The sequence below is a fragment of the Dipodomys merriami genome, unplaced genomic scaffold, assembly GCF_024711535.1.
Source record: "Dipodomys merriami isolate MVZ:Mamm:240054 unplaced genomic scaffold, mDipMer1.0.p SCAF_554, whole genome shotgun sequence".
Taxonomy (NCBI): domain Eukaryota; kingdom Metazoa; phylum Chordata; class Mammalia; order Rodentia; family Heteromyidae; genus Dipodomys; species Dipodomys merriami.
In genome coordinates, this window is record NW_027206129.1 from 100,932 (window position 1) to 127,870 (window position 26,939).

Consider the following 26,939-nt stretch of genomic DNA (forward strand, 5'->3'; position numbering starts at 1 on the left):
AGGCCAAAGTACTAGGAAGCAAAACAAAGTAGGATGGGAGATACAGCACAGTGTGCTGTAGGGACACAGCACAGGCTGACATTTGTGATTCCAAGATGTGCCAACCCCTCAGGGTGACTTTCTAAGCCAACAGCATGGAAGTCAAAAACACGCTGGATGTTGAATGGAGAGTGGGGAAGGTGTGCATGAGGCAGAGGCTGCACCTGAGGCTCTAAGGGGCAGGTATACTCAAAAGAGCAATGGGGTAACAACACAGCACAGAGCCCTGGGCATCACACACTGATAAGCAAGTGTCATGACTTGATTCCTGCCAGAATCACTGTGGCTACCCTGTCAAAAACAGACTCTAAGAATGGAACAACTAGAAGACAGAAAATGTGCCAAGAGACTAATGCAACAGTCCAGGAACGAGAGCTAGTAGATGGGATTAGAACCCTAAGAGTGGACTAAAGAGTAGATTCGGGGTAGGGGTGAGAGAGAGCAAAGGGATTTGGTAAAGGATGGAATGGAGGGTTTAGAAGAAGCCATGAGCCAGGCCTGCAGGCATGGAACTTTCCCTGAATACAAGAACAACTCACTGTGTCTAGCCTTTTATACAAACAATAGAGTTTATATTAAATATCTGGGTTTCTTCCAGGAAATCTAGAATTTTGGCAATGTGCCCAGAAAAGGGTGCCAATGTGACCAGCCTGTAATAAAAATCCTGGGAGTTCCCTCAGGAAGAAGACTGTGCAAGCTTCTATTTGGTTTTTGGGACTTCGTCCCATGTATCTCCACACTTGGCATAATCTGCTTGATACTCTTCTGGTAAACTATAACTCTGAGCAGGTGACATCTGGGTCTAGCAAGTCATTTCTTTGACTAATCAAACCTGGGGCAGACTTGGTGATCCCTGATAAAGAAAAGTGAGAAGAAGGAATACTTCAAGGAAAATGCTAAGAGTTTTGCTTGTTTATTTTATCTCAAGTCACAATTAACTTTGTCTATATTTCTCTTCAATATGTTGTAATCTGTAAATAAATTATTTGGTATTTTAAATCCTCAAAAACTTTCAACACCTCTTTGTTTAAAGAATGAAAACAAAAATTTAAAAAATTTCCCTTGTTTTACCGATAAACCATGGATCTTAATTTCAATTGCATTTCAAGTATGTCCTTTCCTTGTGGTTATGATGTATGATTAATTAAAAGAAGTTACCTGGAAAACATTTACTAACTCTATCCTCTATTCCTCTATGGAAAAAGGACTTTGTTTTCATTAACTGTGAAGCTGGTAACTGCCATTTCTGATTGCAGGACTTTGGGGTAAGCTGTATCCATTGCCACAAAACTTCAATATTTAATATTTTTAACAAGGGGGGTCCCAACAGTAAATTAAAATTTATGAGAAATGTAAAGAATAATTCCAGAAGATTCATGAAATTTAGATAACAGGAAGAAGTGTTGCATTTTGTTACCTACAGATTCTTGTTCCAGTCTTTCTTTAGCTCTTTAGCTCTGCTTTGTAGACTCTCTACATTCCCAAAACCTTTTAGTGGTATCGTAAAAGACAGTGAACTGGAAAATTGAAGCACTGTATAGAACTATTGACCAAAATGCTAATTTAGTTCTGTAATGTCTTCCAGGGGTGATGAGACCCATCCTAGTAGATCTTTATAGGGCAGACTGTAGAAGCTTTTAAGGCAGGAGCTCAAGCACCTCTTGCCACCTTTTTGCCCAGGATGGTCTCAACAGCAATCCTTTCTATCTCTGCATTCTCTGTACCTAGATTATGGGTGTGAACTACTGCTCCAGGTTTCTTATATTTGTAAGTCTTATAGGCCTCTAAATAATGAGGCTGATTTTAAGAAAAAAACTGTTATTTTTCAATGTGGTTTTTTTTTCCTAATCTCTCTCAGGTTTTAATTAATTTTTTTTTTTTACTTACTTCAGAAACTACCTCTCTCTCATCTGAGATTCACATTTGGAAGATTATCTGTACTTCCCAAAGAAGTCAAATTCCCCACAAAAAGATGATATCCCAGTTATTCGGAATGAGGTCTCAAATCAAAGGAAAATAGCAGCAGAAATACGATGCACTTGCTTCTACATCGTTTCTGTTTGTGTTCAAGTTGGAAGGGGAATAGCACACATGAACTTGATTGGATTACAGGGGCAGATGTAGATACACAGAAGTGTGAACACAGCCCCATGGTTAGAAACTGCAGTTTAATGAGCTTCATTCCATCAAAATACTCGTTGCATGCAAATATAAAAATATTTTTTTAAAAATTCACTTGGAAACACTGTCCAGACTAAATGTGCTTAGCTTTGAGTTCTGTCTTCTAACAGCTGAACAATGGGGCAATTTTCTGTAATGACATGTATCCCAGATGAGTCAATGTTGAACTCAAACATGTCTTCCTCTTACCATAATAAAGGTAGTAGAAGCTGCCTGCTGAGAAATATTGTTGGCCAAGCACTGAGAACAGAAAGGGATATGTGTGTATGTATGTACATTTGTACATCATATATACACACAGATAGATAGACAGACAGACAGACAGACAGACTGAATGATTCTATTTGATACTCTGCAGAGGAACATCCCTTGCTGGAATTTCTATAAACTTGTATGATAGAAAATGTTCCTCTTGTACTTTTCATAAATAAAGCAAGTACAAAGATAATTTGATCTATGTAATTTCTGTTAATTATCTCCTTGTAAACAGAGGAACTCAGTGAAGAACAGTAGTTAGGAAGTGAGGAGGTACGTGGTTGACTGAAGTACTTAGTATAATAATGTCTTCTAAAAGCTCCTATCTGCCTGGAATGTGGAAATGCAACTTTGTTTGGAAACAGGGTCATTCATTACAAATACAACTGAGTTAAGATACGATCATACTGGATTACACAAAGGTCCCCGTGGTCGTCATCGTGGTAAGGAAAGGGTCATGTGCACAGTCAAAAAACACAAGGAGACCACGGAAGCAGCAATGCTGCCAGAAGATGGAATAACAAAGACTACAGGCAGCAGCCACAAGCAAGGATAGATTCACGAGTCAGATTCTTTTGTAGAATCTTCAGGTCGAGTTTGGTCCTGCTGATACCTGGATTCAAATCACAGGCTCCAGAAGTGTAAAAGAATAAACTTCTACTGCTTGAAGTCAACTTGTTACAACAGCCTTGGGCTATCTTATGACCTCCAAATTAAACACATAAATATTCACTCTACAAATATGGCTAAGATATTGTCCATTCCGCTTCCATAAAATTGATAGATGAGGACATATTTACAAAAAAAAAAGAAAGCATCTAGCTAACTCCAAGAGCATCATATTTCATGGAACCAACTTTTACTTATGATGCAGCTTCCCTAGAAAGCCCTGACTTGTACGAGGCCCCAAAGTAATATTCAGTAATTACTCTTAAACAAATGCTTAATCACACACAAAATACTGAGCAAGATGACAATGTTGAGATAGTCTATCAAAATAACAGCTTGAATCCTCCTAAGACGAAATTAAGGCACAGAAAGAAGCTAACCATATTTTGGAAAATACAAACAAACTATTAAAACCTGAAATCAGGTCAACAGCACATAACAGCTTTTTGAAGATCAGAATAGCTGTTCCATAAATGTTTAATGAACTAGTTAATGTCTAACAGAAATATATCAAGCTTATTAATGGTTATACTTGTGTCCTCGTAGTCATAGTTCTAAATACATCTGCATATCTAATTTAATCTACATATTATTTTCAGAATTTTGAAATTCAACGAGTTAAATACACATCAAGAATATGGTCATTTAAGTGACAAACAATTATTAAGTAGTACCAGAGTTACATTTTTTGACCATGAACAGAACAAATATGGCCCTTGCCTTCTGGGAACTTTAAAGTTAGGCTAACAGAGATTTCTTATACAAGAAAGTATGCAAATGATGACATAGAATTGTCAAAGAATGTAATGTCATGAGGACTCATCATTCAGCCTAAGCTCATGTGGTCTGTATAGGACCCAGGGGGTCCAAGCATTCCAGAGAAGGGACTTCCCCCTAAGGAAAGTCTCCTTACTTGAGATTGGAAGATAAGAAGGAATTCAAGAGAAATAACAAATTATAAAAACATTTGAAGAACACCACCCTACACCCCCGCCTACTCTGGAAGGCCAATACCTTCTCCAAATGTCATGTGAAACACATGGAAAGAAGTGTAATACAAGGGTATAGATGTGTTAAGAATCTGGAAGATCCATTTCAGTTGAGATGAACTTCCTTAGCCCAGTATCGCCGTGCTATGTGACAGATTCTCGTCTTTCCCAAGTCATCAAGAAAATAGAGCCATGCCAATAAATGTCATTTTCAATCATTTTTACCAAGCTGGAAAATTAGACTTGCTCAATTTTCTTTTATTTCTTTGGTAGGAGATGACAGGCTAGAAATGTGATTTACATTCTGGAGGAAAACAGTAATCTAAAACATTTTAATCAGCATCTTTATACTATGGATATTCAAGAAGACCTTATTTCATGGCAAAGTGGAACAGAAACAATTATACATATATGTAAATCAATCAAGAAGGCTGCCTTTTGAGATAAAACAATGTTTGCAAGTTTATCTTTGATCAGAGTAACTGAGCCACTGAGAATTCATAACTTACCTTAAATACTTCCATTGGAAGAGGAAACTGGGCAGCAACAATAAGGGATTTTTCCAGAGCACATTTCCATTCAGAGGTCATCTTCAGAGGATAGATTTCTGTATCAACAGCAAGCCACAGAAGAGATTAAGAACCACAGTGTTCGTTTCTTTCTTTTACCTTCCCATGCTTCTACGACACCCCAGTACATGCCAGCCATTATTGGCATTTACACTCTGTACACCATAAACAGCCACCTACTCAAGGGATTTTCTCAAATTAAATAGCAACTTGGGATTCTGCTATCAGAAACGAAGAATAAACTTAATAGGGCTCTTCCTTGGGGACATATTAATCACATTAGCAATTAATCACATGGTATTAATCACACTAGCAAAACCTTGGGCCATCCACAACGTCCAATTCCATATACCACCTAAGACATGCCAACCACTGATGAAGAACTTATTATCTGATAAATGTCTAAACTACAAATGACTCTCTTCTCACATTTGCTACTATTACAACCTATTTTTCTAAGCTCTTACATGCTAAAAGTAGTCCCTAAATAAGTTAGAACATCACTGAAAGGTAAATTAAAATTTACCAACCAGGTTTCATATTTACACTTGAAATGTTACTAATACATCATGGGTAGCCCTTATTTTTTCCCAGGCTATGGAGTGGGGTGGGAAGGGAGGGGATGAGATTTATGTGTGGAAGTTACACAGTTTGAATGCAAAATTAAAAGGTAAAAAAATCTGTTGAGCACTGTGTTCACCTATTCCTGAAATGGCAAGGGAATTTTATGGCCTGATCTCAACAGATTTAAGGCCTTATCAAAATAGGATTTGCTGAAGCACTCAGTGGAAGTAGATATGTTTATATCTTCTCTATATCAACCTTGGCGACATCAGCCAGACAGTTAGGATATGAATATGAATTTAAGCACAGTTAAAAAGCAACATTAAACCTTTGGGCATATTTTTCATTTCTTGTATGTCTGCTTTTTTAACTTGGAGCCATATATTTGGATCTTTGTGGCCTGTGAACTCACTCTGAGTTCTAAGCCCCTCTGTTTTACTAGCTGATTTAGTCTTTTCAGGACATCATAGCAGTAGGTCTGAGACGTTGATGCCACAGCTAGCGAAGTTATACATGCACTGCCCACTGTCACTGTTGATTACCTAAATGCTGATCCCTGACAAAGTATCCTCTACCTGTGTATACTATCTAAAATCCTTCCAGTATGTCATATGGAGCCTTCTGCTTCTAGCAAAAAAAAAGAAAAGAAAGAAAAAATTCAGTAGATCAAAACAAATCAATGTGATTGACTATGTTAGTGGTAGCATCTAACATACGTATAGTGACACATTGGGGCCCTGGGGCCCGATGCATGCTTTGGAAGAGACTGAATGAATGCTTCCTCTACAGATGAGAAGGATGTGCTGAGCAAGGCACAGCACTGCTTCTTACAGGGACTAGTTCTCAGAGCTGCCTTACTGGCTCCCTGAGGGTGAAAAGGGCACCCTGGGCAAACTAATGGTTCAAGGTCACGGGCATGGAATCAAAGCTTTAATGGAGAGACAGGCAATTCAGAGATCTCTAGAGGGCCAGGCCCAGAAGACACCAACTCAGTGACACAGAGAAGCAAAAGAAAACGACCTGGAACATCCAGCTTTCCTGCTATCTGGAAGTAGGTAGATGGACAGTTCAACTTCACATGAAGGGCCAACCGAACCAACTTGTGGGTTCCTTTGAAAAAAGAGATTTCCAAAACTAGAACTAAATGAGAGTCTGAAGACACCAAGGAGAAATCAAGGAAAGAGTTCAGCCTCACTGGATCTTTTGCGCTCTGGCTCTGGAAGGCTGATCCTTTTCACCCTTGACTGTGATCTCTGAGTAGGACCAAAGAGTCCTTGAATCAGAAAAAAAAAAAAAAAAAAGATAAACTAGGGGCTAAAAGAAGCATGGAATGTGAGTAGGAATAAACTTCCGGCATGGCCTGGGTTAAATCTGCAGTAATAGAACTTAGCCCAGGGATGAGAAGACCCTCTCGGGGCTGCCAGAGCCCTCCTGAGACCAGTCTCACACACACAAGGGCTCTGGAATCTGGGCCTGCCACATGGTCTCCCAAGAGCCAGCTCTTCCAATCATGCATGACCATGTCAGCTCTCACCCTCCATAGATGACATAATGCAACAGGCAGCCCAGGTCACAGGGGAATTTCTACCTCTGTCTTACAAGCTTAACTCTTCTTCATCTTCTTTGGAGACTAGATTTTTAAACCCTAAGCAGAATCTATTCCACAACAAGGAAACCCTCTCTTCTGCAAAGGTGCCACTCAGCTGCAGTTCGGACAGTTTCCTTAAAACCTCCTGTGAAAGCTAACCACCCCCAAGAGGCAACAAGCAGAGAACATTCATTCCCTCTCTGTGCTTGTCAGTAAACAAAGTCACTTCAGTTATGCTGGGAACTTTACAGACAATAACTAAGCCCTTTAAAGGAACATAAAGCATTTCCTTAAAATGGTCATGTCCAGGTAATTTAACAGCATGCCATTATCCCAGCTTCTGCTTGTGCAGGGAGCCATATGCAGTGAAAACATGCCCTCACTCATCTGTAACTAAAAGCCTATGAGAGAATGAGTTGCCCTCTTTGGACAAGGGTTTAGCAAGTTGTTTTAGAATGTGTGTCACAGGAAATGGAAATGTATGACATAATGCTAAATAAATGAACCAACGGTACACAAAGGCATGAAAGTAAGGTCCTGTTTGCACGTGACCAACTCCACTTAGGTTCTCTCCTTCTCTTTTCCAGTGACCAAAGACACTTTATGGTTGTTAAAGGGGTGGGAAATTCATACAGGGAAACCCCGATCCGCAGTATGACAGCACTAGAGAAGGGCATGTGGAGAGGTCTCATGAAAAGGGCCTTTGAGAGGAGCTTCCTGTCCTCATAGGAGAAGGCAGGGCTCTCCTTCATCCACCACATGAAGACCCAGCCAGGAGGCAGAGATACACAAGCTAAGAAGAGCACTCTCACCGGCTCCCACATGCCAAAACCTTGATCTTGGAAAACACATGTTTTAGAAAAATAAAGGCCTGCTGTTTAAGCTGTAACACCGTGGTTGATTTTTGTTGCTGTTTTGTTTGTTTTTGCTTTTGTGGTAGTGGGGATTGAATCGAGGGTTCCACACTTGCCAAGTAAGCATTCTACCACTTAAGTGGTAGACTTGGTTCTTGAAACTTCAGTCTATTTTTCAGAGAGGGACTTGTGCTTTTGCTAGGACTACTTCTACCTTCTGAGTAGCTTACAGGTGTGTACAGTCATGCCCAGCTTAAATCCGTGGTACTTTATTATAGCAATCCATGAACACAACTACTGAAAGCAACAACTCTTTTTGGAATAAGAAACAGTTTAGGCAAGAAGCATTTAGTATATTCAGAGCCAGGTACTGGCTACCTACTCAGGAAGCTGAGATCTGAGGATCATGGTTCGAAGCTAGCAGCAAAGCCCGTGAGACTCTTATCTCCAATCAATAACCTGAAAACCGGAAGTGGAGCTGTGACTCATAGTAGTAGAGTGCTAAATTTGAGCAAAAGAACTCAGGGACAGAGCCCAGGCCCTGAGTTCAAGCTCCATGACTACCACCCACAACAACAAAATGATACTCAGAAATTTTCTGACTCCAAAAGTTTTTCAAACAAGACTTAAAAATTGGAAGAAAGATTTTCAAAGAAAAAAACCCTAAAACTAGACGAGAAAAAAAAGACTTCAAAAAGTTTCATCTCCATGTCCCTAAGTTCCTACAAGAACATCAAAAGTCCATCTTGCTTCCTAACCACTGAGAAATAGGAAAAGCAGACAGGACCTCTTAAACAACTTCTGGCTTCAGTTACCTACTGAAAATATTAGGAAAACTGAGGTGGATTCAAAATACATTGTTCACAGTTGGGATCTCTAGAAAATGCCTATCATTTGATCTAACACTCAGCACACACAGCATAGCGATCTACCATTTCTTGAAGGTAATGACTTTTCTTAAAGTTGAAATGACTTTCCAGCTACTATTACCAATTTCTCTTGTCTCGATTTGTACTGAATAGTTAAGGAAATTCTGGGCCCTTTAAAAAGTAAGCAGAATTAAGTACAACTAAAGGAAGTATCATGATTGTCTTTAACAGCAATGACAGCGCTGAAGGTGCATAGCAAAAAACATCAACCAGCAGATCAACTCATTATAGGCTTCCTTCCTCTCAAGGATACCACTCCCCTTCCAATGAGATTCTTCACTGTCAGTTAATACTGGACACTTCCCATTGATCTTAACAGTATCTGGGAAGAAGAGAATCCACCTAGTATTTCCTATACAAGTCTAAGATTTCATTCCCACTTCTACTTCAATTGAGAAAATGGTGCTACCGTGTTCTACAAGTCACCCTGGGACTTAAAATTACTTTATCCAAATCCAGAGTATCAGATTCTGTTCCCAGGTGGAAAGCCTGAGTAATAATTGCCTCTCTTCCCAGGGGTGTTGTTTCGCTGAATGAAACCACAGAATCTAGTCTTTATCTTTTAACTACTGCATCAAAGAAGCTAAAGCTTACTTTTGGAGTGTCATTTTGCCTTTTACTTTCTTTTTTCCATACACAACTATTCTCGATGATATGTGAATTGTTGGGGAAGTATATTTTAGACAATAAATCCTTGGTCCAAAACATTTAGGGATTTCTCCTGAGCTCTTTGATAAAATGCATAAGTCATGTCCTGAAATCTTGGAGAAAATATGCACAATTTCTTTATAAATTGAGAGCTCACAAGCATAAGCTCCCTGAGGTCCCAAGGGGATACTTTGCATTCTTTCTTCTGAGTGTGAGTTCTGAGATTTCATAGACAAAGAGTACAATAAAGAACTTAAGAAATTAGTAGAAATTCTGTGCTGTGCTATCAGTGTTTACACGACAAGTATATGGTCCTCCTCAAAATTATAAAGCAATTAGGCAGCAAGTTGAAATTTATACACACACCTTCCCCTATGAAATAAAATTTTCTTGCCAGGTTATAATTTCCAAGGCAAACCCCTAGCATTCTGATCTTTCCTCACAATAAACAGGTCTTGTTTATCATCATCCCAAACTATTCAGGGTTGACAAGGATTTCCTGGTTTCATATCAAAACAATGACAACAACACTACAAAAATAGTAACAATACAGAAACAATAATACTAAATTACAAGTCTATACATCTATCAGATTTAACACAGATTCAAATTCCTAGGATCTAGAACCAGGAAGGTTTTTAACAAAGCCCTTGAAGTGACAAGAAAGGTAAATACAACCCTTCACCTTCATATACCACCTTCAAAACCACCACTGACAACTAATATGGAAGAATTCTCTCACAATTTTAGGGAGGTGGTAATTGCTCCAAATATGCCTTCAACATTGAACTAAATAATTTCTGAAAGAAATCAATATTTCTTCTCTGACATCATTAATGCCATAAAAATCCAACATTTCTGTTCCAAGGTGACCATCATTAGGTGGGTAGGACCAGCACCAAACAACAGGGGCAAAGGAGTGGAGAAGGCACAGGACCTAGGAATCTGAATTGAAGCACCTGCTCTCTACCAGCTGGCAAACCTTAAATGAGCAGCTTAAACAGGTCTCACTTTTTTAAATTGAAAAATGAATCTTACACCAAACATATAGCATATTTTTGGAACCAAAAATAAACAACAGAGCAGGTGTAAAAACACCTGGCATATGGTAAACATTCATGAATGGTTATTTTGTAAACACTGAGAATGTTTTTTTTTGACTAGTTAGGTATGTCAGAAAGCATAATGCACTCTTCTATCCAATTATGCTTGTGCAAAGTCATTTGACAGTGCATTTGTAGCTATCTAAAACTGATTTTGTGCCAAGAAAAACAAAACAAATAAACATATTGATCTTGGTGTTGTTTCCTTTTCAGAATGGACTTATTATCCAAGCAAACTATTTGAGTATCTGAATGGATGAACGAGTGGATAGATGGATATGGGTGACTAGACAGATTGTGACATGAATGGATAAATGGATAGCTAGTTGGCTAGGTAAGAGGTTAGGATGATGAATGGATGAACTAGATGGATAAATGGAGATAGATAATAGATGCTAGATAATAGAGAGATTGATTGATAGGTGAGAGACAGACAAACAACAAGTGGCAAAATCCCAATCTACTATGTCTTTCATTGAACTCATGAGTCCAAAGAGACTAGATCATCTTCTCTTGGGCCTCCAATATCACTTTCCTCTTTGCAAATGCTACTGTTCAAGGACTTGGATGTTATTCTTGATAGAAAATGTTCTGAAGTCAACAAACTTAAAAGCCATTTACTCAGATGTACAAGACACCACAGTGCTAATATGTTCTCCAGAGACACATCCACTCTAAACTTGCTCAAATATTCCAAAGCAGCAGAAGCGTTGGCCCTTACCTGAAGGTGGATCCATTCTGTATTTATTCTCTTGACACCAACCAACTGGTCGAAGTCTGTAATCCAAGTAAAACAACCACTGGTCATAGGATTCAGTGTCCTCCAATCCCACATAGCGAAGGCGTAATCTTCCTCCAACATTTTCAATCACACTAACTATCCAGTACTGAAAAGGGTTCTGAGAATCCTGAAGTTCTATTAAGGAATCAACTGTAATGAGGTCTATAGGGCCTTTCCCTCGCAGAGGCTGTTTAAACAGAAGCAAAACTCCTTATTTTAAACTTTATTTTAAGGTTCTCATGGAAACAGATGACAGCAGAAGATAATATTTTTTCCACACTATCATCCAAGCTATGGCAAACAGTGTGCTGTCCCCACCCCACCCCACCCCCCTCTTCTGCACAGCCACCCACCTGCCCCACCACCATCCCTTTCCTCCCTCACACATCCATGTATGGATGCTTAACCAACATCCAAAATCCCAAGTAAACAGAAAATAACAGCTCTTGTGAATGATTTTCCCCAAACAAATCACCCTTCCCAGATAAAATCACATTCGTTAAAAATTAGTACGCTTTTTAAGTACAGTTATACCCAAATTACATGGAGCTAAAAAAATATAGTAAAATAATATCTGCTTCTTCAGAAAGATAGATACATCTGCTACTGAAAATGTATACCGTGAATTCTTTAGAGATGCCCATTTTACAACAGCCACTATTCTACTGGTCAGGAGAGATGTTCATACTTTGAGAAAAGTATGACTCCATAGAGATGTGTCTAATACATGTTAATGACCAGCTAAATTTCTCTATTATGTGCAGTTATTTCTATGTTTAACCATTAACTTGGTAACTGGTTTGAAATATACATAACTATAGTTCCTTCTAAGAACACTTCTTAGCATATATATGTTTTTTTAAATTAACACAGAAGGAATTTATTCCATCCCTTTGAAGGAACCAAAAAAATCATAATTTGGATTTGTTAACTCAACAATTAAATAGTAGCCATTAAGATAAACAATACACCAGGCAAAATGGTCATGAACAAAACTTGTTAACTGTGTACCAAAAGGTGGTACTCTGAAGTATCTATAAAATTCTTACAAAGAGGGGAAAATAGAGTTAAACTAGTAATTTCAGTAATATGGTCAAAAAAACCTTCACCTCCTTCCTAGTCATTCATAAAGTGTTCTCTTTTCAGAGACATTCTTTAAACAGATTTGGTCATTCAATAACTACTTAGAACATAGTATCTTGGCCTTGTGGTTTTATTATGCATGACAAATATTAATATTTCATCATAAAGTTATTTTTATACAACAATTAGGGTCCCAGGTTAATCTTTTTTTTCTTGTTCAGTACCTTCAAATTGCCTTAACTACATTTAAATATGTTCAACCATTTCTCCTCTCTGGATTTATAAGGTAAGCGAATCCAGTGATTAGTTAAGATTTGGGTGTTCAGATCTAGTGGTTAGGCATCTGAAATTGAGTATTTAATGAAAGCACTTGTTAATGTGCTCCAAGACTACATCAAGACGTCTTTTTATGACCAATTCACAAGTTATTCTACAGGACTTATGTCTGATCAGTAATAAATGACAATGGACTCGACTTCAGAATCATGGCAGGTGTTCAAACACAATATTTAGAACGAGTTCACATCAAGCAAATTTTCCATCTACTACTTATACCATAGGGAAAGGTGAGTCAATGCCATGCAAATCCATCATCTATATAACTCAGTACAAAACAGGGAGTTAGGCTATTTAAGTAAAGATATTTGTATGTACACATGTATCTGCAGAAGGATATATGCAAAGGTGCCATTAGGTTTGAGCTCACAGGTCTGAGATGCTTCAGAGATATAATAGTTGTGTAAGAGCAATACATACTCCTTCCAGGAGGTTGGCAGGTGCTGTCCTCGAACCAGTCAAATCACGTATGAGGAATTCTGTCCAGTCTGCATACTTCTCTTTGATTGCTAGCAAGACAATGGAGGAGAAAAAAAAAAAAAACTCACTTCAACACATCGGTAAAATATCAAAAAGACTAAAGAAAAAAAATCACTGCAGTTTTCTGTATGCTGGTATTAGTTCAATATTGTCCTTAATTTTTAACACTGTGATGAAGAAAGTAGTACCAAGGGTATGAAGATTTAATTTAGCTGTCGAGTGCTAGTCTAGCATGCTCAATGCCCTGGATTCAATCCCCAACACCACAACTAATAAATAAAATTAATTATTATTTTTTAAAAAAAGAAATTAGGAAATAATTCTATCAACAAATAGTGACTGTATGCCTGGGCATTGACTGAAGAAGCTGAGGTCCTTGGTCCTCGATCTACTTAAAAACCTCTTAGGGGGCTGGGAAGTTGGCTCAGTGGTAGAGTGCTTGCCTTGCATGCATGAGGCCCTGGGTTCGATTCCTCATAAGCAGAAAAGAGCTGGAAGTGGTGCTGTGGCTCAAGTGGTAGAATGCTAGCCTTGAGCTGAAGAGCTGAGGGACAGTGCCCAGGCCCAGAGTTCAGGCCCCACGACTGACAAAAAACAAACAAGCAAACAAACAAACAAACAAAAAACCTCTTAGGAACTCCATGACTATATTACAAAGTACAGAATATAGGGGTTTCCAAGAAGAAATGGGTCAATGGGGGATGAAGGAATAAGAGGAATGCTTTTCAGTTGGAAAACAAGGCAAAGCCCTGTTATATGAGCAGTTTAAAGAATAGGGAATAAGAAAGTTTTTTCAAACTGAGAGGGCATAGCATAAGCTGATGAGTGATGGAGAGGAGGAGAAATGGAGAAAGCACAGTAAGCAAGAAAAGCTGAGGCACAGGCCAAGCAGATGCCCCCGGCAAATAATGCTGAATGCACAAGACATTTAATCAATAGGTCATGATGGCTCATGCCTGTAATCCTGGCTACTCAGGAAACAGAGATCTGAGGATCAGACTTTAAAGCCAGCTGAACAGAAAAGTCTACAAGACTCTTACCTCTAATTAAACCAGCAAAACAACAACAACAACAAAAATCGGAGATCATAAAGCACTAGTCAGTCTTTTGCAAAAGCTGAACAAGAACGCCATGAATTCAACCCCAAGTACTGGAACCAAAAACAAACAAACAAACAAACAAAAAAAACACTAACAACAACAACAACAATGATGATGATGATGATAAAAAGGATATCTCTGACAATATGTTAACTCTCTAAACAGAAACAAAGGAATATAAAAGTAAGAGAACTGAAACTTCTGGAAGTATCTACAAAAGTTACATGCCTGAAAATAGGGGTGACAGCATTTGAGCAAAAAGGAATGTATGTGAGACTTTCTATGAAAGAGAACTCTCACTGGAAGGTGGACCTTCTGACAGTGCTTAGAATAACAAAATGCTGAAACAAGGATATAGGTTGAGCCATTGTAACAATGAGACATACAAGACACTAAGTTGCAAACAAACTTTACAGCTTGGGGTGGGGGAGGATTTGGGGAGGTGGAGAGGGAAGGGATAGTAAGGGAGAAACAAAAGAGGGGGTAACAATGCTTGATAGGAAATGTACTCATGACCTTACTCATATAACTGCAACCCCTCTATACAATATCTTTACAATAAAAAAGAAAAAGAAAAAGAATCCAAGACTTAATGACTTTCCAAGCTACAGGTCTACAAAGGCTTGGCTGGGAGAACCTACATCCCTGCTGGCCTGATATCTCTCAGAGCATCAAAGGATGGACAAAGTCAAACAGTGAGTGTCTCATCAGCCTTGGCCCAGACTCTGCCAGAATGCACTGGGATTCCAACCTTCCTGGTACAAGGAGAAGCAAGGTGAGCTGCTTGGGATGCATCTGGCACTTCACTGAGCCTTATTAAAGGTCTGGGATTTGAGTTTGGACTCATGAAAGGCCAGATGCAAGCCTTTTTAACTCAAACCTACAGGAACAGAGTTACTACATAAGGAAAGCTGGTCCAAGAGAGTGGGGCAGAGCTGGGCTTTGAGGTTAATTCTTCCATCACTGGTCAGTGGTAATATTTTGAGTAATTTACTCAATTTCTTTCATGAATAAAAGTGTATACAAGGGAGCTATCAAGATGAAAGAAGAAACACATGTAAAAATAAATACATAAAACCGTACTCAGCATACATTCAGCAATTAGTAAGTACTATGTCAGGTTTTATCGCTAGAATCCATTTGATGATTACACATTGCCAACCATGATTGATTGTTCATTCCCACAATTCTTCTCCCACAAAGCCTGGGCAGGATTGTCACAAGAATAAGACACAGTGGCAGTTAGCATTTTATGTAGAGATGTTTCCATCAAGAACATGTACTGCAATCAATATCTGCCCAGTACCATGATCCTGAATCTAGGTGAAAACCTACCTCCCGAGGGTTACTCTCCCAAATGAGGCTGAGAGGCAGAGCTTGACTGCACAGTGTTTAGCCCTGCCTGCTACCAAGAACAACTCATCCATCCATCCTCTTTTATTTCTACTTTTTTCCCTCAAAAAAAGGAAGCTCACTTTGTTTACAGACTTACCACACATGGTTTTAACCAAGCTTAGGCAAAAAAAGAAATGATAAATTCTTTAATACTCAAAAGACATTTCAAAAGCAAGAATGTCAATTTCCCGTGTGCATATGAGCCAGCTCAGTGGACATGGAGAAGCTCAGTCCATCCTACATTATCATCAGTTACATTTCCATCATTGTGTGATCTTATTGAGCACTCCTAGCCCTTAATTCTATCAAAGTTCTGCCTCTTCAAAAGCCAAAGGGTGCTTCAAAGGTTAGGTAAAAGTGTATTTGATTAATTGAAATGATAAAGTGAAAATCTGAAATCAGTTGAAATGTATGCTTGTATGTTATTAGAGGAAGTTGAATGGTAGTATGGGGAAAAAATGATTCATGGGAAAAAAATGATGTAAGCACCCACAAAATGACACTGAACTGTATCCATATTGAGCATGCGTAGATCTTCCTCGGCAGCATTCTCCTTGGAACCATGTACCTGTGGATAATAAGGTTCTATTGTGCTACTCATTTTAGACAAAGTCCAATAGAAATATATTATATGGAGCTTAAACTGCTCTTGTGTTCTATCAGTAACAAATTCAGTAATTTCAATGCTGTGGTATTTTTTTAAGATGCTGTTTTGTTTTGCAGTGGTGAAGATTGAACCCAAGGTCTTGTGTTACACAAATAATCTACTTCTGGGCGTACATCCAATCAATGACAACTTTTTATAAAACTAGCCAAAGTTACTGGTACCAACCAAAATGTACCAACCAAAAATGTACAAAATAATGCAATTAAAATTTACATGCACATTCTGATCTTCGAATACATCCTATAAGATGGCTGTTCTTTAAACTTTTGCCCAAGTTTATAGAAAAAAAGGGCAGAACAATATTTAAACCTCCAAATATTCAAATCTCAGTCTTACATGGAGTCTTTCCATGTAAGATCTCTAACTCTCCAAAGTTCTCCAAAGAGATAAACCAATCATTTCAATAGGAGACATAATGGAATAGGAGACAAAAAAAAGGGGGTGGGGGGAGGATGGGAGGGGATGCGAAGGGGAAACAAAGGAAGAGGCTACAATGCTTGATAAGAAATGTACTCATTATCTTGCCCATGTAATTGTAACCCCTCTGTACAGTATTTTCACAATTTAAAAAAAAAAACACAGCTGTTTACCTACCAATTTCAAGATTAGGCCAAAACATACAATGGTATTCAATAACTATGCATTTCATATCTGATCACAAAAGCATCAGTTAGACCACATGGAGCCCGTGCTTGACAGGACTGATCCCTAACAGCCACTATTGGATGACCCATTTTCCGTGGGTTGTTTTGTACCATGTATATAATCTAACATAACATTAAGTTGAAACTTTTCAATTGCAAGCACCCTACAAAAGCACAGTACTATGCAAAAATGTAAACTGGCAGAATTCTAGGAAGAGAGTAGTGAAGATAGCTCTGAAATTTACATTCTGCGAACTGTCAAACCCAGAAAGCCCATCATTTTCCCTTACCATGATTCTGCACAAGACTCTGAAGTGATCTTTTATGTTCTGCAAGATAGCTAGATAAACTGCTCACCACGGAAGATAGATCTAGAAAGCCATAAATAAAACTACACAGATCACTTTAAGTTAAAAATAAAACCACAGAGATGAAACAATCCTCAGAAATGTTGCTAGTTTTAAAAGAAAAATTGCTTCTGTCAACATTTTGTTCTCAAAGCTGAGTCTTCAAACACACAACAAACCTATGACAATAAATGTGACCATGAAATAAAAATTAAATGCAACAAATTCATAGTTCCCAGATGACAGAGTTATTTTAACTAATACTCAACTTGATTAAATTCTTGTATAATTAAGTCGCCTAAGAACCGCTTAGAATTCACTGCAAAAGAAGCCAGGGGGCTCTGTTTCATGCACCCATTTCTAATTAGAGAGGCTAAAACTACCCATTTTTATTTGGTGACCCATCTCTTTTCAAAGACTCAAAGTCATGGGAATATAAATATAAGAACAAGCTTACTTAAATGGAAACCAAATTTTCATCCCATGGCCAGTGCCTTTTTCTTAAAATCAAAGTAACAATCTACAAACGTTCAAATATGAGCCCATCAACACCAATACCACCTATACCATCACAGACAAGATCTATGGCAGGAAGGAAATGATTGGCAGGGAAACTCTGTCATTTCAAGTAGACATGAGTTTATCAAAACTTGATAGCCACTGCATTGCTTTTTCAATGCACTGAGCGAAACCTAGAAATCCATAAGCATACTGTCAGTATCTTTTAAAACCTTCTAACGGATGTAGTCCAATGTTTATTCAGTTCTATTATGTAAAAATTCGTCTATCTTTTTGAAAATCCAAGGCACAGTCCATTACTGACCAATTTAGGGGAGGAACTCATATCATTCATGGCCTTGAGTTCCAGAAACACATCACACACACACACACACACACACACACACACACACACACACACACACACACACACACACACACACACACACACACACACACACACACACACACACACACACACACACACACACACACACACACACACACTTTCATGAGGACATTCAATGATAGTCCCAAATCATGCAGAGCTTTTCTAGGATTAGGGAGCTATAAATGGAGTCTCAAGTAACAGGCAGAAGATTACTGTCAATTTTCACAATTTGGAAATTAACTATTAAGGGAATGTGAATGCACAGACCAAAGACAGGTCACCTCTCAAGGAGAGTTCCCTACTGCAGAGACTGGCCTGTGGGTACAAAGCCCTGCAGGCTGCCTGTTAAGTTGGATTGTGCACAATGAGACCCCCTCTGTGAGGACTCACACAATGGCAGCACATGTACCTCCACACTTCCCATGTCCCCAGTGGACTGCAGAGGGAGACCATCACATTTCCATGGCTGGGAGATGGAGAGAAGCATTACAGTGAAGAGAAATACCATTTATATAAAGCCTCCATTTAGGCACAGAGAAAGGTTTAAGGTCATATTCCTAGTGTCTATAGGTTTTTGTTTGTTTTTAATTATCTTTAAGTGACTGTACAAAGGAGTTTCCAGTCAACAAATCAGTTTGTGAATGCAATGCACCTTGATCAATGTCACTCCTTTCAATATTTGAGCATAAACACAGCTATTTCTTCTGGCTCCCCTCAGGCAAAATTTCTCACCTCATTTCCTACCAACCCTTCTATGAAGGCATCTGGTGGGTCATAAGAAGTGGCACCTCTTCCCTCATTTTCTCCCAGTTTTTCCCTCCCGACCCCCTTCCCCCACTAGTTGTATAGTTCATTTTCAACATAGTATCTAGTGACTATCACTGCTGCATTTGTTCATCCTTTGTCCCACCATTTCTATGCTCCCCCTTATCATCCCCAAAGCAGATTAATTTACACACAAGACAAAAGGTACAGAAAGCAAAAACAGCAACAAAGGAGAAAAAAAAGCAAAATAACATAATACCTCTTGTTTCCATTTCTTGGAGTTCATTTTGAAAAATATCACTTTACATGATCATATGCCCATAGCTATTGAGCCTTTATGATCCTCTCCAAAGAATATCTTCCTCCTTGGAGGATATTCACAGTGTGAATGTCTAGAGTCCTGTAAAATTTATCATGTCCAAGTGTATTTTTTTGTCTTTTTACCATCCAGTGTGTTTACTTGTAGATTTATAGGCACTTTCTAGTTACAACAAATGAGGTAATCCATACAATCTGTACTTCTTTGGGTCTGGCTTACTTTGCTTAACCATTCAAAAGAAATGTACTAATTACCTGACTTAGGTAACTCTTACCCTTCTGTATATCACCATTACAACAGCAATGACTAAAAAAAAGAAAGAAAGGAATGTTAGAGGAAGAAAAAAGATAACTTAAACCAGAAAACAAAGAAGAGTTGAAAAAGTTCTTTCATGATCTGTGGTGGTTCCTTCCTTCCCTAAGGATGTTTTTCTTAACGGATGTCACTTTCAAAACCTCACATTAAGGATAAGTTGAAGGTCCTTTTCTCTCCCATTCCCTAGGTCTTCTTTGATTCCTGGAGATTGTATTGCTGTTTCATTATGTCCACCCTCCTCTCTCCCATCTGATATTTCCTGGAGCATCTGGAGCTCCCTGATTGGAAATTTGAGATGACAGAAAACTAGAGACCAATCTACTTAATCAGGGGCATTTAACCCAAGTGGGAATGAGCAGGATGGTTCTGTGAAGCTGACTTCCAAACTTGAGTGCTACCCCAGACAATTCTACTAGTTCCTTCAGAGGTTGGCCTGCAGGAAAAACACCTTGGCTAGGAGCAAATGAGTGTCTGTCAGTGACGGGGTGTACAGGTGCCTCCCACTAAACCCTGGCATTTTCTCATCCCTTCAGATTCCCCATCCCCAAGCATCAAAGTCATGACTATCCAGAGAGTTCAGGGTGGCTTTCAACTGTGACCTCCACCATAATTTAATGGTGATCCAGTTTCCACTGGTTTTCAAACTGCCAAGAACATTTGTGAAATTTCTCGTCTTTGGTGGTTCTTGTCAATTTGCTATGCTGTTGACCTGCATATGTTTTTATTCCTTTACTATCAGTTTCATGGGGTCTTTGGAGGGGGGAAAAAGAAATAAATAAGAGTGTTCGATCCACTGAAACTCCTACTAGCTCACATGAGGTTAGGCACTAGATTTAGAATTGTCAAAGAAAAGATCTTTAAACACTGAGTTAGCTAGAAAAGGGGAAGTAACTCAAGATCTTAAATTAAACTTCCTCCCTGGTCACCACACACACACATTGCAGGACATAAGCTGCCATCTCCCACAGTCCCAAATGTTCCCATCACAGATGCCACACAACATGTAACCATACCTTCCTGCTCTTGTCTCCATCATCTGTCCACACTAGGGGTTGAAAGATCATTCATGTCCATTGGATTCTCAACTATATACCCAACACCTAGAATAACTGGCACATAGTAGCTGAGTCATTAAGTTTCTGCCACAAGAAGAACTGACAGGGCTGGGAATGCAGCTTAGTGGCAGGGTGCTTGCCTAGCATGCATGAAGCCCTGGGTTCGAGTCCTCAGTACCACATACAAAAAGAAAACCAGAAGTGGCACTGTGGCTCACATGGTAGAATGCTAGCCTTGAGCAAAAAGAAGCTCACAGGCAGTTGTACAGGCCCTAAGTTCAAGCTCCAGGACTGGCCAAAAAAAAAAAAAAAGATAGTAGAAAAAGAACTAACACACTCAGTGATTTTCTAAACTACATCTGTCTTACTAATCTATTGAAGAAACAACCAGTTCAATTCAGATTAAGTGCCAGTTACCATAAATATTAAACAGACATAGCCAAACATTCACTATACAGACCACAAAGATATATACCATAAACTACTATAGAGACTTTACAGCGACATGTGATTTACATGATTTGTTTGTATCTTTTTGTTTTGTATTTGTTTTTTATAGCAATTTTTTTATTGTGAGTAAGTACATAAATTTCACAAATTTCACAGTATTGTGGGATAGTGATACTTAGGTAAAGTCACAAACACATTCTAACCTTCACGGGACAAATTGTCTTTACCATGGTATATAAAGTTTATGAGTTCTATGAGCTTTAACAATAGTTATTTCTTCCACATTGGCTGATATGTACATTTCTTTCCTTTTGCTTAGTGTCAGCTATTCCCTCTTTCCCACTCGTTCCCTCCCTCCCATCGCTGCCATTGAGTTGCTTATTTCATTTTGATCAATGACCAGAGCAGCTAATGGGTCCCACTGTTGTATATTTTCCCCTATTTTCCTCTGTTTCTGTCTCCTCCTCCTAGTTTCCCTCCTATGTGCATATATATACCATATATGTGGTCAGTAACATGGGGTCATTTAGTAATGATTCAACCATATGAGTGGAGGTCCTTTGTTTCTTGAGTCTTGTTTACTTACGTTTTGGATTTAACATCCACTTATCAGGGAGACCATGTGCCATTTGTCTCTTTGCTCTTGGCTTACCTCACTCAACATGATTTTTTCTAGTTCCATCTATTTCCCTGCGAATGCCATTACTTTGTCCTTTCTAATAGCTGCATAATATTTCATTGTATATAAGTACCACAATTTTTGTATACATTCAACTGTAGTGGGGCATCTGGGTTGTTTGCATATCCTAGCTATTGTAAACAGTGCTGCAATGAACATGCAGGTACATATGTCCTTGTATCCTGGTTCCTGTTGTTCAGGATAGATGCTTAGCAGTGGTATAGCTGGGTCATAGGGGAGGTCTACATTTAGCATTCTGAGGACCCTCCAGACTGCTTTCCAAAGTGGTTGTATTAGTGTACATTCCCAATTGCTTAGGTTTTGGTGGGTTTTTGTAACAGCTTACATATGGGGTAATATCATTTATAATTTCCTTGTGGAATAAACTGTATAACTGATTCAAACTTTCAGCCAGGAACTGGCCAATTTAGTTAATTGTATCTTGTGAAATCAAGACAGACATTTAACGTTTTTTTCCTGAAGTACTGGATTCCTTACAATAGTAACTCTATCAGTCCACTGCATAACACAAATCCTGTTCATTTCACACATAGAAATCAAGGAAATCCAAGGCTCTATATAAAGGTCCTAATTCTGAAAGGGTCCAAGTATACCTGCTCTCTAAGTGCCCCAAACAGCTCTTTCCATGAGCAACAACCAAGATTTGCAATTTTAAAAAAGAAAGAAAGAAAACTACAAAGATTAACTGTTATTCTGCAGCACTTCTCTAGGAGCTGAGAAGACAAATAACCTCAAAAGCTATTAGAAGAAATCTAGATGCTTACCATTGTACACTGGCTAGAGATTCTTATCCAATAAACACAGAATTTCTCCATTCTTGCACATGTTCTCCAATTTTTCTCTAGCTGCCAGTATCTCATTTTTATAGACATGTCTGTTCCTGCTTTAAACATCTGCCTCCTTGTAAAGAATCCTCTTTGAAAGAATGAGCTGCTTCCCACCCCAACGCCCCAATCTGCTAGAAAAAATTTCATTCAGGTGTTTTATTAGCTCTTTCTGCACAACAATTGACATACCTGTGCTGATGTATCCATCAAGTCCAGGGCTCCAAGTTTCATGGAAAAAGATACTTGCTTGTTAAAAAATATATATTCTCCTAGGTCTCTCTCATTTTCATACTTGGCTTCTCCTTTTCCTCCTTCCCTCCCTCCCTCCCTCCCTCCCTCCCTCCCTCCCTCCCTCACTCACTCACTCACTCCCTTCCCCCCTCCCTCCATTCCTTCCTTCCTTCCTTCCTTCTTTTGCTAGTACTGGAATCTGAATTCACTGAACTGGTGGCTCTGCCACCTGAATCACACCTTTAGCCAGGTTTTGATGATCAATTAATTGGAGATGGAGCCTCTTGAACTTTCTTTCTTGAGCTGACCTCCTACATCGATCCTCCAGATCTCTGCCTCCTCCTGATCAGATAGAGTATCAAGTGTAAGTCATTTTGCCCTGCCACAACTTGCTTCTTTCTGTAAAGTTATTTTCTTTGCTAGAGTGAAGAAGTTTCTATTAGATTTTTCTCCATATTTTCCTTAGGTATATGTTATGAAAAGAATGAAAAAGATGACTGGGGTGAAGTTACATGAATATGCCCTTTGAATATATCTGAGCTGTTATGATTAAATTTATATGAAAAGTCCCTGAGACTCTCATGGCTAATTAACCAGCAAAAAGCCAGAAGGAGAGGTTTGGCTCAAGTGGGTAGACTGCCCACATTGAGCAACAAAGCTGAGTGAGAGTGCCCTAGTCTTTGGTTCAGGCCCCAGCACTGGAAGAAGTGAATGAAGGGAAAAGGAGAGAAGGAAGGGGCAGAGAGGAAGGGAAGCAAAGAGGGAGAAAAGGTAGGAAAGGGAGGGAAGGAGAGAAGGAGGCCAGGGAGGGAGGAAGGAAGAAGGAAGGAAAGAAGGAATAGAACAAAAGAAAAAGAAACAAACAAAAGAAACCAAAACAGAAAGTTAACCCAGGAAAGTATGTGGACTAATAAACCTTACCAGCCACAAGAAACAGGGAAGCAGGATTAGAAGGAAAGCAATAGAGATTTTTATTGGGCTTAATAAGGTCACCATCAGAGATAAGTAATCTACAACAATAGTCTACTCAAAAGACAAAAACAAAACAAAACAAAATGAATCAAGCCAAGGTCATTTCTTGACCTATCTTTGTGGCTTGCTTACATTTCTCCAATTGTGAGAAAGGCTTCCTTCATTCTGACTAGATAGTTTGCCCCTAACCTCAGTCTACCACTCTCTTTCCCAAACTCCCTGTATAATGTTCAATCACAAGTGCTTTATTGTTGAATGTGGCTTTACCTCCCCTTCTACTCAGGCAAGCACACTCCTTCAGGAATGAACTCAGTTCCTACCATTGGAGTCTATCTTTAAATTTTAACAATGCCATAGTTGTTAGTATTTTTGCCTCAATTATAAGAATCAAAGCATAACATTATCATCCAGAGCGAATAAATATTACTCCCTAGACAGAGTAGCTGAAGGATGTCTACAGTTGACACTGACATTCACCCTTGAGGTAACTCAGAGAAAGTTCCTGAACATGACATACAAGACTTTCCCCTGCTGTTCTGTAAAGACAGAAACTTGGGTAATTATACAACTTTGCTGCTATTACAAGAAAGAAGGCCTAATTTAAGTGATTGATTATAAAAGACACATTCCAAGTTGCTAGAATTATGATTCAAAACCATAAATCAAGCTTTTATTAAAGGAAAATGAATCCAAAGTAACAACAATTATAGCATGCTTTTCCCTCCCCAAGTTAGGGAAAGCCCAACATTCTTGTTGCTCTAAGCAATAGCTGCCCTGGATTTGCAAACACTAAGAATAATGAAAGGAACTATATTTCAGTATCTACCTGACTATTATTTCAAAGCAAGAAATTTTGAATAAACAGTCCCGAAGGTTTTGCCCTCCACAATTCTTAAGCAAAGGCACATATATAATAGTATATCACAAAGTAATTCAATAAAAATTTTGCAAAAGGGCTAGACTATGTAAAAGAATACACCACTGTGGTGCCGTCAGCAATTCATTCTGAGTGTTGACTATAAATTCTGCCTCCTTTACTGCACCAACAGAATTCATGTGGTTTATGGTATGTCTTGAAAAGACAGCTGTGAACACAGCCTGAATAAATTCCCTGAATTTGTCTTCTGTCAATTACACAAGATCAAATTAGGCTTGGAAGAAAAAAAAAAGATGAAGCTTAACTACTAACAATCATTTTTTAAGCAATGAAATGTAACCAATATTAACTTATGGCTTTCTTCCTGTTAATATGTAAGACTGTGTTAGATGAGATTTATAGTTGTTTAACAAAACAAAAACTATTATGTCAGCTTTGGAAGAGGTAATCTATCAACTTTTGTGGAACCAACAATTTATGCCAAGGGGCTGGGAAGGTGGCTCAGTGGTAGAACACTTGCCTTGCATGCCTGAGGCCCTGGGTTTGATTCCTCAGCACCACATAAGCAGGAAGAAAAAAAAAGCCGGAAGTGGCGCTGTGGCTCAAGTGGTTCTTTAGAGCGCTAGCCTTGAGGTGAAGAGCTGAAGGACAGCGCCCAGGCCCAGAGTTCAGGCCCCACGACCGGACCCCCCCCCAAAAAAAATTATGCAAGATAAGTTGAGAGGAAGAAATTTCCAACTCATTTTTAAACGATTCTTTCCATTGGGGGAAGATAGGGTAACTCGAGACTTAAAAGAAAAAAAAAAATAAAGAGAAATGTAGTAAGAAAGGTCTTATTTAAACATATGCTCAAAATACAAGCTAGCATTCATTTGCCCAATAATCCTAAATTCTTAGTAGCTGCTATTAGCTTGACTAAGATTTAAATAACTCAGCATGATTAACCACAGAATTTTAAAAAACAGCCTCAAGCCAGTGCTAGTGGCTGATGCCTTGTAATCCTAGCTATTCAGGAAGCTGAGACCTGAGGATCATAGTTCAAAGTGAGCACAGGCAGACAAATCTGAAGACTCTGAGCTTCAATTAACCAGCAAAATCTAGGAACTGGGGGGTATGGCCCAAGCGATTAAGTTGCCAGATGTGAACAGGAAAAGGGAAGCAAAAGCTCCAGGCTTTGAGTTCAAGCCATAGTATGTGCAGAAAAAATGGGAGGATATAGGGAATTTCTGACAAGGTATTCGACTGTCTGAAATATAATCAGGAAAAGAGAAGAACCTGATCCCACTAAGCTACAAAGGAGCATCATACACCTGACTTGAAAGGGAAACATTATTGCTAGCCTGGTCCCCAAACAACAGAGAAGAATCAGACAATGACAAAAGGTCATGTGCTAACACACTATTTGATATGCTAAGCATTTTAGTAATTAGGTAGTCTGTGCTAGATCTAATTCAAGGAAGTAAACAAATGGCACTGATGAACTGCTTCCATCGCGCCAGAATCACTGGCACTTACCTTTGACCAGCAGGGTCTGACTCTTCCTTTATTTCTTCCTAAATAAGTCTTCTTTAGGACTTCCTTTGACTAAAACTAATATCAAGTTGCTGTATATTCCTGATTATATACTGCTCTAAATAGAAAACAGATGAGGCAGATGAGTGCTTTTTCGGAGAAGTATCAGCCTGGGTTACAAATTTTCCCTGTGTGTGGTGGTGGGGAGGGGGTGTCCACATCATTTACTTGTAAGGCAGAGAAAATAATTTCATTACACAACCTGTGCAATTGTACACTTGTACACAGAAATGAGCCACTGCTTTCTAATCAACCAAACATGCTAATTACTAATTGCCTTCTTTGTATTTGACAAAAGTCACCTTCAGCTCTACATTCCCAGTAGCCATTTCTGAGTTGCTTCCCGTCTATGGAGACCTTTCGTGGGCTCCACTCCACTTGGCAAACAAACAGACTCTTCCCTGGAGGGTGACCCGTGATTTTTCCAAACACAGATCCCTGTTAAGAATGGAGAGTGTGACTTAAAGGAGGATTTGGCTAATAAATCCATCACATCCTCTGTCAAGCATGTCTTAGACCGTTGGGTTGATCCTGATTGACTTAACTCCACGCACCCACTCAGCTCACAGAGTCTTGAATGATCTCCTGTGATTTATCACCGCCCTTCAGGGACTCACATAGTGTTGGCAAGAGAGAGAGAGAGAGAGAAAGAGAGAAAGAGAGAGAGACAGAGAGACAGAGAGACAGACAGAGAGAGAAATTTGGTAATAAGAAATGGCTTTGTGTTATCTTGACTGAAGATATAT

The 26,939-nt window shown here is 38.9% G+C and overlaps 1 protein-coding gene across 4 annotated transcripts in view; it reads right to left on the reverse strand.

The window, feature by feature from the left end:
- Positions 1–26,939, reverse strand: part of LOC138811982 (scm-like with four MBT domains protein 2) — a 151,204-nt gene that overhangs the window by 71,868 nt on the left and 52,397 nt on the right. For 3 of the 4 annotated variants that reach the window (XM_069999924.1, XM_069999925.1, XM_069999926.1), the window contains exons 5-7: positions 13,009–13,097; positions 11,110–11,356; positions 4,643–4,740 (exon numbers count right to left, since the gene is read on the reverse strand). In XM_069999924.1, the coding sequence (XP_069856025.1) occupies positions 4,643–4,740; positions 11,110–11,356; positions 13,009–13,097 (434 nt within the window). Of the gene's footprint in view, positions 1–4,642; positions 4,741–11,109; positions 11,357–13,008; positions 13,098–26,939 lie in introns of those variants that run through there. The other variant, XM_069999927.1, reaches the window with a different exon arrangement.